General features: G+C 44.7%; 1 protein-coding gene across 11 annotated transcripts in view; it reads left to right on the top strand.

Annotated features, from left to right (window-relative positions):
- The window catches only part of LOC147454599 (transcription initiation factor TFIID subunit 4b-like), a 156,394-nt gene that overhangs the window by 35,229 nt on the left and 103,777 nt on the right, over positions 1 to 17,388 (top strand). For 8 of the 11 annotated variants that reach the window (XM_086517370.1, XM_086517375.1, XM_086517367.1 and 5 more), the window contains exon 4: positions 6,792 to 6,850. The exons of the other annotated variants lie outside the window; for them this stretch is intronic. In XM_086517370.1, coding sequence (XP_086373496.1) covers positions 6,792 to 6,850 — 59 coding nt within the window. The remainder of the gene's footprint in view (positions 1 to 6,791; positions 6,851 to 17,388) is intronic. 11 annotated transcript variants of the gene reach the window in all.

The raw sequence follows: 17,388 nt of genomic DNA, 5'->3' as shown, positions 1-17,388 counted from the left end.
TGAAATCGGGGTTCAATCGGAGTAAACTATGCTAAACCGAATGCTTCAAAGTAAAGTTCCAAAATCTGAGGAGTATTTGCTAGGTCCTCATCCATCCATTTTGCATCCAATGCAGAATAGTTCTTGAATTTAACCAAGAACCGCCTAATCGCTTTACTTTTAATCTTTCTATCCTTATGTGCCAATATCTGTTCTGGAATGAGTATCTCGTCGCTTTCCTCTACTTCGGGTTGCTTATCTGGCTCCCCATCATCGGGCACATCGCCTTTAAAAGGCTTCAAGAGACTCACATGAAAAGCATTGTGAATCCTCCATGTATCAGGCAGCCTCAGTCTAAAGGAGACATCGTTTATGTTTTCTCTTATCTGGAAAGGTCCATACTATCTCATGCTAAACTTTGGAAAAAGCCGCTCCTTTCCCTTTTTCTTTCTTAGGTGTGCCTTCTCAAAATGTAAGAGCATCCAATCGTCTTCCTTTAATTTCAAATCGCGACGATGTCGATCTACTGCCTTCTTGTGTCTTTCCTTAGATTTCGCTAAAGCCTCCCGGACCTTGTCAAAAGCAGTGTCGAAGTCCCTCGGGTACTGGTCGGCTTCAAAAATCTTATCTTTCGTGCTAAGGAATGATGGAACCTTCGTAGCACCTTCAATAATCTCAAATGGCGCCTTCCTCGTCGAAGAGTGGATCGTATTATTGTAGGCAAATTCCACCAAGGGTAATTTTTTTTCCCATTGAGTCTTTTGATAAAAAATGTAATACTTCAATAAATCCAGTACGACTGAATTTGCAATCTCAGATTGCCCATCTGTCTGCGGTTGGAAAGAAGATGAGAACTGCAACCGTGTGCCAATGTTCTCCCAAATAGCCTTCCAAAACAAACTCGTGAATCCGGGATCTTTGTCAGAGACTATTGTCTCAGGAATGCCATGTAATCTGGAAATCTGTGAAATGAATTTCGCGCTTAATGATCCGGCTTGACAGTTTTCTTCACTGGAACAAAGTGAGCTTGCTTGCTAAATCTATCGATGACAGTCCAAATGCCATCATGTCCACTCTTTGTCTTCGAAAGATCAAAAATGAAATTTATAGCAATACTTTCCCAGGGGCGGGTGGGAATATTTAAAGACTGTAACAGTCCATGTGCTTTATGCCTGTCAAACTTGACCTTCTGGCATACCAAGCAACTGGGTACAAAATCATCCACGTCCTTAAGTCTCGGCCAAAAGCAGTAACTCTCCGTACCTTTCAAGATGGTTTCAATGCCGCGGTGACCTGTAAAAGGTGGACAATGGCACTCAGTTAGAACCTTTTCCCTCAACGGGTGTGTAACGCATATCGTTTTCTTCATCAAGTAGGCATCCTGAATGGAATATCCCGCTACTACCTCCCCATTCTGTATTCGAGTGAATACATGAGAACAATCTGGATCGGTGCTGATCAACCATGTTGTTGAAGCTTCTATGGTGAATCGCGGAAATAGCCAAGACTAACGGCTTCCGGTACAAAGCATCTGCCACGAAGTTCTTTTATCCCTGCACATGGACAATCTGGAAGTGAAACTGTGACAAGATGATAGCCCACCGCATTTGCTTTTCTGAAAGCTGCTTCTGTGACAAGAAGTATCGTACAGTTTGATGATTAGTGAAGACCATAAAATCGGCTGCGAGTAGGTAATGTCGCCACTGAGTAAGAGCATGGATAACCGCCAAAAGCTCTTTCTCATAAATCTATGCTGTCAATTCTGGCCTTTAAAACAGTTGGCTCTCATAGGCAATGACATGGCCTTCTTGCATTGAGACTGCACCCAGACTACGACCACAAGCAATTTCTCTTTCAAAATTGGTCCCGTAGTCAATTTCTCTTTCAATGTCTGAAAGGCAGTCACCTCTGTGGCTCCCCACAAGAAAGGGACTCCTTTCTGTGTGAGAATGTGCAAAGGGGAAGCCACCTCTGCAAATTTTCTAATGAACCACCGGTAGTAAGTACATAAGCCCAAGAAGTTTCTAACTTCATGAACATTCTTGAAATCGGGCCAATCACGTATAGTCTCAATCTTGGCCGGGTCCATCTGTACTCCTGCTGTTGAGACGATGTGTCCCTAAAAGTGTATCTCCGGTTAGAAAAATTCACTTTTCTTGGCATTGATTACTAACTTGTGATCTCGCAGTGCCTGAAAGACCTGTAGCAAATGGTGTCTATGTTCTATCTCATCCTTGGAGAAGACTATAATGTCATCAAAGAAAGTGCCAACAAAAGATCTGTACTCTCTGAAAATCCTGTCCATCAGTCGGTTAAAAGTCGTTGGAGCATCAGTAAGGCCAAAAGGCATCACCAAAAATTCATATAAACCGAAGCTCGTCCAAAAAGCTGTCTTGTAGGCATCTCCCGGCGTGATTCGGATCTGATGATATCTGCTTTTTAAATCGATCCTGCGAAAACAAGAGGATCGCTGTAATCTATCATGAATATCATTGATCCTCGGAATCAGAAATCTGTTCTTGATGGTGATTTTATTGAGAGCTCTATAATCAATGCACATTCTCCAAGATCCGTCTTTCTTTAAAACCAACAACACTGGAGAGCAGTAGGGTGAAGTACTCGGTTGGATAAGACCCTTTTTCAAAAGGTCTTTCACTTGGTTCATAATCTCTTCATTCTAGGCTCGGCTCACACGGTAAGGTGGCCGGTTCGGTGGTGTGCTTCCAGGTATCAGATCAATAGTATGATCCTCAAGACGAGATGGTGGCAACTTGCTTGACAGGCCCTTAGAAAAGCAATCAACACGAGTGTTGAGAAAATCTTGGCGTTCTTTATCAAGTTCAGACATATTCGTTCTGTGTTCATCATTTAACTTTTTCAAAAAGATCGAATAAACAAACAGATTGGATTTCATTAATTTGGAAATGGCCGAAGTCGATACAATAGGGACAGACTCGCCCTTTAGTTTCACATCAAGTAGAATTTTTCGGCCCTTTTCATTTGTCAAAGTCGTTTTCTTTGCCCGATAATCGACCACGGCGTTGTTCTTATGGTACTAGGGACTCCAAGGGTCACAACGTTCCAACGGCATTATGTAAAAGTCAAAGTGCCCCAAATACCCCTGATAATGCAACCGAAGTTTGCCAATGACAGGTGTAATGGGCTATGTCCCGTCCGCGTGCCGCTAGAACTGCCTTTGCTGGTTGTCCCATTCGATCGGGTGTAATCTTGAGCCGCACCGCCAATTCAGGTGAAATGAAGTTGGCCTTGGCTCCTCCATCAAAGAAAATGAGGGCTTATTGATCTTTAACTTTGCCCCAAGCTCGACAAAGTTCTGTACTTTCATCAATTGTGCTTGGGTCAGTACCCATGCAATGTGGAACCAGTCCTGCTTTCATCTTGCCTTTTCTTCCACGTTCCTCTGCTACTCTCGAACTCTCTGGCCTGTCTTCATGCGGTTCCTGCTGTGCCTTTTAAGGACACTTCGCGGAGATGTGCCCATGTTTCCCGCATTCAAAACACTTCCCTTCTTTGATGTAACTGGCCCTCTCTCGATGAGTGAGTGGGGGTTGTGTATCCTTGTCTTTCTTTTCTTGGGAACTCTTTCTCTTTCTACTCTCATTGTTATAAGTGTGTTTGGTTCTCTGAGTCAAGATCTCATCAGTGGGGTAAGTCAAATTTTTTCGAATACATCGTAAAACTCTGTTTCGAATGACCCATCAATTCTTGAATAGAATTAGACTTTTGTTCCAAGCAGTAGTCTCGGATCTCTGTAGGAAGTCCGCAGCAAAACCGCTCAATCTGTTCCTTAAATGAGACCTTCTTAAATGAAGAGGTTGGTAGAAAAGAGCTCCAAAATCTCTCGCAATAAGCATCTAGAGAATCTCCCTTGGTCATCCGAAGATGATTCCAAGTAGTTCGTATATCTCGTTCGTACTCTCGAGTCAGCCGAGAAGAAATAAAGAGACTTTTGAATTTCAACCATTTCACTGGAGCTTCCTGCCTCAGAAGAATAGTGGACCACCATGTTCGAGCATTTCCTTTGAAGAAAGATGTAGCCCTCCTAATCTTGGAGTGCTTTGAGTAATGCCCTCCAGAGATAGCTATGTCAAATTGCTGAATGAAGGCCAAAGCCCTCGGAGCATCTTGGAACCCAAAAAGAGTCAAACTTAGTCGATTGTCCACCTTCTTTGAATTCTTTTACTTTCTTGCTTTTATCTTTGAGAAATTCATATTGGTTGGCTCTGTAAAAATGCTTCTTCTTTGCTTAAAACATGCAATCGTCGGAGTCCGAACTGTCTGAGAATGACTCCTCTATAGAACTGTCAGAAACTGGGCGAAATCTAGGCTTCTTTGCCTTTTCTTGCCCTCCGAAGCTTTGCTTTTTGCTTCCCTTTTTGTCTTTTCCGTGTTCTTTGCTCGAGCCAGAGGAGCTAGAACTGTCAGAAGAAGAAGAGGGAGGAGAAGAAGAACTGGGTAGTCCTTCAAATCGTACACACTTCTTCTGCTTTCTTGCCGATGCAAAAGAAGATTGACGACCCAAATAACCCGGAAAGTCAGTCCCTTTCTTGTGCTTTTACTCGTGCTTTTTGTATTTGTTGCTTGCGTTCAAAAGCCGGCTGATCTGTGTCTGAAGCACCTCTTGTAATTCTTGCTCTGTAAACAAGGAGGTTTCTTGATTGCTGGTTTGATGGGTGGTTCTGTGGCTTTCTGTCACTGGGTGTGCACTTCTGCGATGGATTGTTGAGACAAAAATTTTGCAAATTTCGGATCCTTCGCAATTTTAATCATTTGCTTTGTTGCCTCGTCAACCAGCTGTCGATGTTCCATCTCTTCAATCTCGAAGTGAGTAGGCCGAGGTGGGCCGTACTCTTCCTTTGTTTGATCATGAGAATCTTCTTCGTGATCTCCTCCTGCATTCGCAGATGCAGAAGAAGTCGACTGTTTCTTGTTGGAATCCATAAGTGCCACGAGAAAAGGATCAGATTTCTTGGTAGAAGAGAAATCGATTGCGTTCTGATACCACTGTAACAAACTTGGACACTCCAAATCTAGATTCTACCGCGACACAACAGAGAATCACTTCAAAACAGTTCACAAAGACAACACGGCCTGTTGTAGTTCCATGCCCAAAGGTATTGGCCCCAAAGACTGGCGCCCCTTTCGGTATTTGTTTTTATATTAATTTGTGTTCAAAGTACAAAAGAGTAGGCAGGCGCTCACTCTCCGACTCTGCGTCTAGATGCTTTGAGAAGTGAGGCCTAGCCCACTTATTTATAGGTACAAGGGATGCCCAAAAGCAGAGCCCCAAAAATCTTTAAACTCAAAAGCTTTTATGCCCACAAGCAATTCTTAAAAATCTTCCATCCAAAAGCTGCTACAACTATCAGCATAATTTTTGGACATCCATACGGAATGCCACGTTAGCAAATCACGCAAAAAGCCGGTTTGTACACTGTTGCTCGTATAGCCTGCCTCGTCAACCTGTCAATGCAATATCCGGGGGACAGCCACATCAGCAATTTGTGAGTGTGTCTGGTCAACCACGTCACCAGTTTGTGACAGTTACTCTCATCACCTCCAAACGACGTAGGCTGCGGTTTGGGGGGCGTTTGGTTGTAAAAGGCCTCTATATGTCATGGCCCGGAACTTTTTAGGTTATTTGTGGGAAGAGTGATGAGAGAGTCGTTGAACAACTCATGCCCCGAACCAAGATGTTATTTGCGGGACAGTGTTCATCGGCGGCTATATGTTTCTATGTCTTGTAACACATCTTCACTATCTCTTGTTTGACCACACAAGAAGGTATTACAATTCTGCGGCTAGAGAGCATGCAAGCAAGCAGGTGACAAAGAGTACTCGGCTACCAGATGCCCCGGCCTCAAGAAGCCCCCCCCCCCCTCCCCCCCCCTCCGCCTTTCCAAAACAAACATATATTCCACCCTCGTTATGGGACCAATTGGAGTTAGCTAGATTACTCATATCTTGCTTGTGTACCCAATGCATATATGATGATATATCTATCCCCTCCACTCACATAAAGTAACTACCTTTTCCCAGCTGTTTACCCTCCAATGCCCCGAACCAAGATGTTATTTGCGGGACAGTGTTCATCGGCGGCTATATGTTTCTATGTCTTGTAACACATCTTCACTATCTCTTGTTTGACCACACAAGAAGGTATTACAATTCTGCGGCTAGAGAGCATGCAAGCAAGCAGGTGACAAAGAGTACTCGGCTACCAGATGCCCCGGCCTCAAGAAGCCCCCCCCCCCCTCCCCCCCCCTCCGCCTTTCCAAAACAAACATATATTCCACCCTCGTTATGGGACCAATTGGAGTTAGCTAGATTACTCATATCTTGCTTGTGTACCCAATGCATATATGATGATATATCTATCCCCTCCACTCACATAAAGTAACTACCTTTTCCCAGCTGTTTACCCTCCAATCGGTTACCCCTTTTAGTTCCAGTGTTTGTGTCAGTTTCTAACCCTAGTTTTTCCCTTATGCCTTTTCTTCTATTGGGATGTCAGAGGAGATACCAGAAATCCTACATTGATTTTTCTCTTATATGAGTTTGCCTCTAAACGATGTCAATGAAATCTCTCTTTCTTTTCTCTGTGTTTGTGTGTGTGGTAGACACATAGGCACGCAGATTTACATCTGTGTAGGTGGCATACCTCCATGTATGTGTGTACAAGCCCTGCACATGCTCACATGCACATGCATATGCTTATTTATAGATAAGAAACAAACACAATGCTCACTGCTTTTAGCTTTTGCTAGCTATTCTTTTGCGACATATTTCAGGTTACTAGTAAAGATGAAAAAAGACCTGCTTATGTGTTACCAATTGCCCAAGTAAAAAGGTGTGTTACATTTTTAAACTTACGCACCGACATTGTCTTTCCAGGGCTCTCTGTACATAACTTTAAGTAAAATAAACAATTTGAAGTTAAATCACGCTTCCAGACATAGGTAAGTAGATGCATATATTATGAAGCCACACGTGCAGTTTGTCCTTTTAATATTCATCCTCAATCCCAGCTTTCTTTCTATGGCCGTTGTATCAAACATGATTTTTTCCACTCAATTATTTTGGAAAAAACTCAATGGGCGAGGATGTCGTAGTACAGTCGTACAAATAGGACACTGGCTCTACTGTAATTTGCTAAATAGCACTTTTTTGATTGCTAATTAACACATAGTAGGCTGCTAGCATAATTCCTTAGAAGTAATCTGTTAGAAGCTCCCACTTTGCTCATTGGCAAGATTGCTTAAGAAGCAATCTATTCCCCATTCATAGGTCACTCTCTTACCAGTGTAATACGGTATCGAAGGATTTTCTGAGGAAAGACAACAGATTTGCTAAGGAAAAAGAAAACCCATGCGACTTGTCTGACCTGTAGAGGGTCAGCTGTGGGGCTGTTGAGTGGGTGTGGAAAACTGAGCCTCACAAAGAGCGGAAATTGTTTCACAAAGAGAGAGGTAAAAATTAGGTTAAAAGAGAGAAATCCAGCACTCTAGAGAGAAAAGTTCTTGCACGGCTAAAAGGATTCTTGCTATGACTCGGAGTTTGGCATGGACCACCTTTCCAGGGAGAAGAAGAAAAAGAAGAAGAGAATTTTTAACGTCGTGGGAAACTATCCCAAGAGACCTCAAAGATCTATCCGACGACGAGTTGAACTCAAGACTTGTTATCCAAGAGGAAAAGAGAGTGTGATTGGCCATACGAACGCACTGATCAGTGTATCTTCGGTCTAGATGCAAAAACCGTAACCCTAAAATTTGTCACACAGAGTGAGAAGCAAATCATTTGCATGAGTACAAAAATTGATGTCTAAAATAATCAAGAAAGAGTGTGTGTGTTGTGTAAATTGTGAGCACCGAGTTCAACCATACGAGCCAGTAACGAAGAGGAGAAAAACTTCTAGCTATTTGCCCCATGTTTATATGTTTGCAGGTGCAAAGTCCGGCGGGCATCAATCCACTTAACTGAATAGTAACAGGTTGCCAAATCGAAATTAAGTTGCATGATTGACAACGGATCCCAATGGTGAACCGTTTTGATCCTTTTGGTTGTCAAGAGTAGCTTCGCCAGGTAGGAGATCCCAGCCCTCAAAGACTGAGCTAGTGAATTTTGACAGCAGTTTCACCTCTTTGCCTCTGTCTCTTGCTCTGCCACCCCACCTCCTGCTGCTACATGCAGCCTTTACCTCCACTCCGTCCTCGTCACCCTCCCTCTTCCACACCACCTCTCGGAAATCTGCTCTCATCATACGGTGGGGCTATCGGTCATGATGATATGAATCACTTTAGCTTTTGGTTTGTTTTTTATTTCTTTAAGGAGAGGGATAAAATTATCATTGTATATATTGTTTTGGTATCATAGGCCACATTGGCCTTTAGAGACACTCACTTGTCCCATGGATTACGATGTGCTATTAGACAAATTTGTACATCATCACATTAGTTGGAGATTGAGAATGCCGATATCGAGGCATTTCAGTTGAGGCGAAGTTGTGCTAGCTGCGTCAAAGAGAGCGAGAGACATAGCTTCACTATATATGCCACTGTACAACATACTATGAGATACGTGGCCGCTTTCATTGCCTCTCTAGAGAGGGTTTTGGGCCTCTAGCTAGAGTTATGAGATACCAGAATTAGAGATTTCTTGGCCTCTATCTATTGGAGATTCAACGATATAGAGTAAGGCTATTGAGAGAGAGAGAGGTTCACACACTGGGAGACACACCTAGAGATAAATCACAATAATTTTCCATCCAGAGATTGAACAGAGACAAGACCAGCAAGAGAGGAGGGATACATCGCACATCGTTAGCAAAGGTATCGTGAGGCATCTAGCAGCAGAGCTGGGGAGATCCAAGAGGCCCAAAATGAGGGGATGCTCCCATCCAAAGAGGAGGTTGTGGTAGAGGATCAGATCTATATTGATGAGACACCCTGTGTGGACTCTCACCATGGAGGGCGTCGACACAATCATACAACGACTGATGCGAGCTATCTCTGGATTTTGATACACATATCCACCATTTTGTATTTGTTCTTTGAGATGCAAACCCACTTTTTGTATATGTACCTCTCAAGCTCTTGATACCACCTTTTATAGCTCTTGTAGTGTTTCTGTTTCGTTAGTTTCTTTCTTTCTTTTTATCCAGACCTTGTATCTGATTCACCATGATGTAACTCTCTAGTCTCATAGGTCAATATGGCCTTTAGAACATGTTAATGCAATATTTCATTTCATTTCTCTCTTTCTTGTTGGCTCTTTCTTCTTACTTAGTTGTTCACTTTTTAGTACTTGTAACATTATCTTTTGTGCTGTTCACTTGACACACATGATGATGATGATGTAGTCGTTTGGTCTCATAGGTCTTTTAGGACTTTTTTAGAGAGTGTTGCACGCATTTGGAGAACCGTTTTTTCTACATATTGTACATATGGCGATGCATGGAGTGTCATGAGAGTCTTTATGAGTTTATTTCGTGGCCTTTTTAGCTTGGTGTGTCAGGTACATGTACATGCAAGGCAAGTCGCCTATGTAGTGCAAGCTGGTAGGTCAATGTAGGGGCTCGTATGTTTGCAGTTTGAAGTGTTTCTTGTATATAAGTGAGATGTGAGTTGTAAGCAAGAAAGGGGGTAGCTTATTATCATAGTTTTGCCTCCTCCATGCTTTTTGATGCAAGTTTTTGCCCTTCATTATCCTTTTCAGTGTGTGGCCGTGCCATGGCAGCTTGCTTTTTGTGCCAATTTTTCACATAACAGTGCATAGATTCAAAAATTGTCATCTTCATAACTTTTTTTGTAGAAAATGGAGAGAATTTTTGAGGCTTGAAAGCATCCCTTTTGGGGTTGAGGTTTAGAAGATATAGTCAGTTTCCCGTAGGGTATAGTATATGGCAGTCCGTAGGCAATTTGATGTAGAGTAAGTTTTGAAAGCTTATATGTTTTGTGGTATATGTATGTGAGCAATTGTGGTTTTAAAGAGGTGATCGGTGAACCGGCCCGTAGACTCGCTAGAGGGCGGTAGTCTTTAGCTTTCACCCAATCTTTACATTTGTTAAACTTTATGACACAAAGGAACTTCACGAATAAGCTTGCGACTAGAAATTACACTTCAAATGAAACACAGCGTGGGAGCTAGAGTGCTTCCAAGTAGACAGAGCACGTTAGCCCCAAAGACTTGCGCCCCTTTCGGTGTTTCTTTATTGAATTAAAACTTTGGAGAAAACCTGTAAGTTCCTACGAGTTGTCCCACTTTTATCGGGTTGAAAATGACCTGTTCTAGCCCGATTTTGGCAGCGTAACGACAGTAGGAGGCCTCACAGACAAAATCCCCAAACAAAAGGTGACTTTCCCGGCGCATTTGAGCACTTTCCCAAACCTGGCGAGAAATTGCAGCCGGCTGAAATCTCTGTTCTCTGCCCTGAAATGCACCAGATCACCTGTAGAGTGATCCCCTTGCTTTCGTGAAGCTCCTTGGGGTATTAGGGATCAAAAAGGGTTAAAACCCTAAACTTGTACACAACATGCTGTAATTTACTGTTTTGGGCTCTGTTTCGCGTGCGGATCGCATCCGTAGCAAGCCCTCAAGCTTCCGCACCTATAGGGCTACTTGCTCTATAATTCGGACGAGATTTGTCGTGCGAAACCTCTTCGAGCTCAGCTGTTCCTGTGGGGGATAAGCAATTAGCTAATCCAGTACGTGTGCAAGAGGCGCCTCGGCAAATGGGCATGAACCTACACAACTGTACATACAAATGGAAAGCCCTTGAGCTAGGTATTACGTTTTTGTATTCAAAGGGGGAGAGAGATGCATGAGAGCGGAATCATCGTGCTACATAGAACAAGGGAGAAGGCCAGCCTTCCATTAAAGCTGTGATCACTACTGCTCGGATTGCATTGCTGACTGGCCCAACCAAATCGTGGCGACCTGTCCTTTACTAATGCGGGTGAAACTCTCGACCGTTGGCCATTTGTGACTTCAAAAAGAGGGTCTCAAAAATTAAATAAAAATCAAGGGAAAGAAAGCAATAACTAAGGTTAGTTGTTGCCATAGCCTCGTGACATACCTCCCTCTTGAAATAGCAAACGTCCTCGATTGCATGCCAAATATACATGTCATAGATAATTTAGTGTGATTAGCGCCCTTTTATCGTCACATGTATTTGCAAGATAGGTCATAGAACATAGATACAAATGACTTAATGAAACCTTCATACTTTTGCCATCTCTGTCTACGATAGAAGTGAACGTTATACCTTTAGCATTTGTAGAGCAGTGTCCACTGCTATTGCATTGAATCCCAATGTACATTTGATGTGTTGGCTCCATTATTACTCCTCTTTTGAACACGTTGGGTTGGGGCATATGTAGGTTGTAACCCAAAGGCCTCAAGGTGAAGCTGCAATACATTTGGTGACTCTAGCAGTTGACACTCTTCCATCCATAGGTGGATAGTTCCTAAACTCATCAAAAGCGTCGTGCAACTTTTCCCTTAACTTTTCTTTCTTTATGAGTCATAATCTGCTCAAGTACCAAGATCTCATCAAGTTCCTCAACTTCTGGTTTATCCTCATCTGACATATCTTGTGACGCATCACCCACAAAGGGTCTTAGAAGGTTCACGTGAAACGCATTATGAATCTTCCAAGTGTTAGGCAATTTCAGCTATAAGCGAGATCACTGATCTTGTCAAGTCCTTGAACAGGCCCATAATAACGCATGCTGAGCTTGGGAAATAACCTTTCCTTGCCCTTTATCTTCTTTAACGTTGCCTTTTCAAACCGTAAGAGTCCAATCACCAGGTGAAAACAACAATTCATGTCGGTGATGATCAACAACCCTTTTCTGCTTTGCCCGAATCTTAAGCTCGATTTTCTTATACATTTCATCCTTGTTCTCAACATATGAATCTGCTTCATAAATCTTGTGCTTTTTGTGCACAATAGAAGCAACCTTTTTGCCACTCTCAACAATCTCAAAAGGTGCCCTGCCTGTTGACGAATGCACCTTATTGTTGTATGCATACTCAATCATGGGTAGGTATTGTTCCCACTTATCCTTATTATTTGACACATAGCATTTCAAAAAATTTAACACAATAGAATTAGCCTCTTCTGACTGTCCATCAATTTGTGGATGAAATGAGGAGGAAAACTTGAGCGTGGTACCCATGTTTTCAAACAAGCCTCTCCAAAACAGGCTCGTCATACGAGCATCCCGATCATCGACAATAGATTGTGGCATACCATGGTACTTAAAACACATTGTACATAAACAACCGTGCCATCTGATCAGATTTCATCTTCTGTCTGACAGGAATAAAATAGGCTTGCTTGCTGAACCTGCAAATAATGGTCAAATTCCCCGTTGGCGTTCTTGGAAGATCAAAGACAAAATCCATAGCAATACTCTCCCGTGGCTTATTTGGATTAGGCAGTGGCTATAACAACCCTGGTGCTTTTTGTTTGTCAAACTTGCCCTTTTGGCAAATCACTCATGCTTGCACAAAGGCATCCACATCTCTCCTCAAAGTAGGCCAGTAAAAGAATGTCTCGATTGCTTTCACTGTCGCATCTATACCACGATGCCCTGCATATGGTGGGACATGGATTTCTACCATAACCTTACGTTGCAATGGCCTAGTGACACATAGTCTGCCATGCATCATCCTAAAACCATCCTTGAGGAGGTAGTTCGAGGACCCCTCTGACAAGATTGGAGGTAGCCATATTGCTGTGCATGAAGTTGAGTTGGCAGCTTGGGAGAGGTTATGTATGACTCTGTGGGTTTCAGATGTATGGCAGCATTCTAGGTTTGTGAGGCTCCCAGACAGCCTGGCCTTCTCTCGTCTCGGACCGAAGAGTGGGAGGAGCGAATCTATCTCGGATAGATCGCTTCTACACTAGTAGTGACCACTTCTGTGACTTGGGTGGGATAGTTTGCATTCTGGCTGGGACTTCTTTTTTGGAGCATGCACCAATGATCCTCACAGTGACAAATACATAGAGGAGGGGGAGTACGATGCTACGCATCCCTGAGAGGGTCTTGCTGGACCTGCGTTCAGAGAGTGAGTGGTGGCTCTTTGGACAGAGGGCTTAGACATGCAAGACTCTCCTGCTGACAGAGTGGCCTTTGGACTTGCTCAACTTAGTCCGCTATTTCTTCAGGAGTCTACGGCCCGCCTGGTTGCAGCGAGAGAGGAGGAGCAGTGTCTTCGACGAAACACTGCCTCCTTGTAGAGGATGCAGGAGCAGCATCTAGACAGTCCTTGGTTGGAGGAGCAGTTGCAGCAGGCTCGCCAAGAGCTCGTCAGCACAGGGGATAGGTGCCATGAGTTTGCTGTCCATCGATAGGCATCTTAGTGGACCCAGGTGGGTGACAAGTGAGATGGGGTTTCTTTGAGACAGTGGGACCCCGACATGTGCATGCCAATGTCAGCCAGTTGAGGAGGCTTGACGGGTCAGTTGCTTCAGAGCCAAAAGATTGCGTGCAGTTGCTACTGACTTTTACCGTGACCTGCTGTCAGCAGAGCCTTAGTCAGAGCATGAGGATGCATGCTGAGAGCAGGTTTGGGCACAGATGCCTTGTCTTGTGACTGAGGAGATGCGCCAGAGGCTTGAGCTGCCTCTTCAGCCAGAGGAGCTCCACGCGGCCCTCAAAGCACTTCCCTGTGGTAGCTGTCCAAGTGAGGATGGTTTGACCCCAACTTTTTCTTAGAGTACTGGGACTTGTTTGGCTCAGATCTCTGCAGCGCGTCTCAGTACATCCTACACACAAGTGAGATGCTTGAGAGCATGAGTGAGGGCTTGATTGACCTCATTCCCAAGGAGGGTGGCTCGTTGGATGAGATTCGACAGTGACGCCCATCACCATCCTCAACTCAGCCTACAAAATTCTTGCCAAGGCTCTGAGTTTGAGGATTCAGCCACTTCTAGAGAGAATTATATATGGGACACAGACAGGTTTTGTCAAGGAGCATAGTATCCTTGACAACATCTTGACGTTTTGGGTGGCATCCCTCGCGCGTCTCCGTGTTGAGAATCTGGTGATACTTCTTTTCGATTTTGAGAAGGCCTACGATAGAGTTGACTGGGCTTTTTGGAGGGCACTCTACGCAGGATGGGCTTCGCAGATGCCTGGATCAGAGGTGTGTCAGCTCTTTACAGACGGTCACACAGTTAGGTACTTTCGGCAGGTGGTAGAGGTGATCGTTTCATGCTCACAGGTTGGGTCAGATAGGGCTGCCCTCTTGAGTCTTGCCCCCTTCCTCTTTCTGTTCTATGCTGAGGCGATTAGCAGATTTTTGGTTTCAGAGTAGGTTGGTCTAGGATGCTGAGTTTGCAGATGACTCAGCTTTGTACTTGGAGGGCCAGAAGGCCAACCTTCACAGGTGTGAGCAGACTCTTGAGACTTTTTGTTGTGCATCAGGCGCACTGATCAACTAGAGAATTTCTTGGTTGATAGTGCTCCTACTCCTGATTGGCTGCCAAGTGAAGGTTTCAGATGGATTCCCCTAGGGACTGTAGCTCGATACTTGGGCTGTCAGGCTGGCTTGGACTTGTCTCTTGAGCAGTTGATTGCTCCCCTCCTGCTGTCCATAAGGAGGAAGTTGTTACACTGGAGCTCGACACCACTTTCTCTGGCAAGCAGAGTTGTAGTGGCCAACCAGGTGTTGTTGGCTACTATGTGTTACATCACTTCTTGTTGGATCTTTTCGAGTTCCTGCATCGGCCAGGTAGAGAGGTTGATCAGGAATTTCCTTACTTGCATGGAGGAACGCCTGAGACAGCCCCTTGTTTAGAACCCCATGGTTAGTACTCTGAGAGGCCTCTTGGTCGGTAGTAGGCCTCATGTTTCTTGGGGTCCCATGGTAGAGGATCAAGCACGCACTTTAGGTGACTGGCTACAGTTCTCAACCTTGTCAGAGGAGCTTGAGAGCATCCAGCTATAAGGCATGAGTGGGCTGCAGAGCATGTGCCTGGACATCACAGAGGTAGTATCAGCTGAGTGGCTCACACGTCTCGAGTCAGAGCATGTGCCTGGACATCACAGAGGTAGTATCAGCTGAGTGGCTCACACGTCTCGAGTCAGCAGCGTTCAGATGGATGGGGGCCTTCACGCGAGTGGAGGTCCTCATCACAGTTCGGGCTTGCTCAGAGATTGTACCCTCCCTGTTTTTCGAGCTACAGGGTGAGGGTCGTTTACACCAAGTTTCAGTAGAGGCCCCACATGTGGCAGAGTGCTATTTTCAGAGGATCCGAGTTGTGGACATCTCTGTGGGAGGACTTGTGTCATAGATCCTAACCCAACAGCTCTTGAGACTGGCCATTGGAGGCTGTGGGCTTGGGAGAGCTATCCACTGACACGAGTGCAGTGGGATCTTAGAGAGTGGTTTTGGAGGGACCCTTTCACCTTAGCCGAGAACCACTCTCCAAGATCCCACTGCACTCGTGTCAGTGGACAGCTCTCCCAAGCCCACAGCCTCCAATGGCTAGTTTCAGTATACTTTCAGTATATTGTTTGACTAGGACGTCACATACTGGCAGCACGGAGAGATGCTCGTCCTGCTGCACCTCATTGGCAGGAGGAGGGTCTCACAGCTGAGTTCTCGTCAGCTTTTTGGGCGAGGTTGTGGGATGCCAAACAGCCCCGGCGAGTCACTTTGTTCTAGTGGCTGGTTGCACATCGAGCTACAGCAGTGGGGAGCTGGCTTGTACATAGTGGTCACTCCGGAGCATGGGTAGCTTGTGACTATCCTGTTGAGAGTCAGCGTTGTGAGCGGGATGGAAACACATAGAACGCCTCTATAACGACCCGACACACACTCTTGGGAAGATACACACACACTATGGGGCACCACTCGGCTTACACAACCAGCCTGGCCGAGACAGGAAACACACAGACGGAGTGAGAAGAGAGAGATTTCCCACTTGCCCACTCAACACTCACACATACACACTCACACACACTCTCAATTCAGCTCAAAGGAGGCAAATTGCTGTTGTTTAGACTCAATGAAGCTCAGCCCAACACCAATGGGGCAAATAGTTTACACAGTATTGAGGAAATACACCAGATACAACCACAAAGTTAAGCAGAGGCTTCACTCACCGGAGAAGATTACACAGAAAAACAACAGAAAATCTGTGAGGAATTTGGCAAAATGGACAGCGCCATTGCGTTCGGAACGCCCAAAAACCCCACCCTACAATGTCACAGTGCTCAAATCCGACCTCGGATGAGCAGTTTAGGGCCAAAAAATGCTCCAAAAATAGCAAAAACACACTTGCGGCTGTTCCTCCTCTCTTCTCCACGTTTTTTTTGGTCTTCTCTCAGTTTTTTCAGTTCCCACACTTAGCTTTATTAGTTGGGCACCCTTGGCCTTTTAGATGACCTCAAACGGATCCCGAACAGGCCAAAAACTGACCTCGCAGTGCATAGTTGTCACCTTTTTGCATCATCCGCACACCTGACACTCATTTCTTTTCAATAATGTGTTTCGCAACCACGTGAAGTGGCCCCAAAAAGTGGTCCTAATGATGGTCTTTCTGCATAACTCTCATAAGGTTGTGTCCGTCCTCATCCGCGTGCAAATATTGACCCCGTTTGCCCTCCTGACGCCACTAGATGCCATCTGACGCACCTGCTTACCTCATGTCGTCGGCCCGCGGATAGCTTCCTCGAGAAGTTTTACACGCTACCAACTCCTCCTTATTGTAGAAAAAACACAGTGGTACTGGTAATAGTGAAAATCGATGCACTATGTACACCCTGTCCTACCTGTACACATGTGGGCCCCACGTAACCACCTGGCTCTGAAAAATGAGCAATTCTTTATTTGATGCACCATGCATGTATATGTACATATGCGCAATCCCTTGCTCCAAAAAACTCCTGACATAATTTGCCCATCCCCTAGCCTGCTAGATCATTCATGATCAGCAGCAGCAAAGAGAGATATGAGACTCGCGGCATCACAGGTCTCCTCATCCCTCACCAACACTGCTTGATCCACAGACAGCTCATCTTGCTCCACCATCATCAATCTAGCATGATACAATTTAAGACGCAATCCATTTACCCTTGACTTATGTAGAACACCATCCAGGTTAGCCAGCTGATATGTGCCATTTGGAAAACACTCCACTACCTTGAAAGGGCCTTCCCACTTAATTTGAAACTTCTTTTGGAAGGTGTTGTGCAGCTTACTGTTGTAGCGCAAAACCAAGTCATGTTTCTTGATACCCTTACTTTTGACCTTTTCATTTATCTTTGCCAAAGCCTTATCCTGCATCTGTCCATAATGCTCCAATGCGCTCATCCTATCCAATTGGACCTCTTGTAACTGCAAGAGCCTCTCTTTGAATGCATCACTAGGCGG

The sequence above is a fragment of the Adiantum capillus-veneris genome, chromosome 7, assembly GCF_014529385.1.
Source record: "Adiantum capillus-veneris isolate H3 chromosome 7, ASM1452938v2, whole genome shotgun sequence".
NCBI classification, from domain to species: Eukaryota; Viridiplantae; Streptophyta; class Polypodiopsida; order Polypodiales; family Pteridaceae; genus Adiantum; species Adiantum capillus-veneris.
The sequence above is the reverse complement of the archived record's forward strand: the minus strand, read 5'-3'. Positions and strand labels throughout refer to the sequence as shown.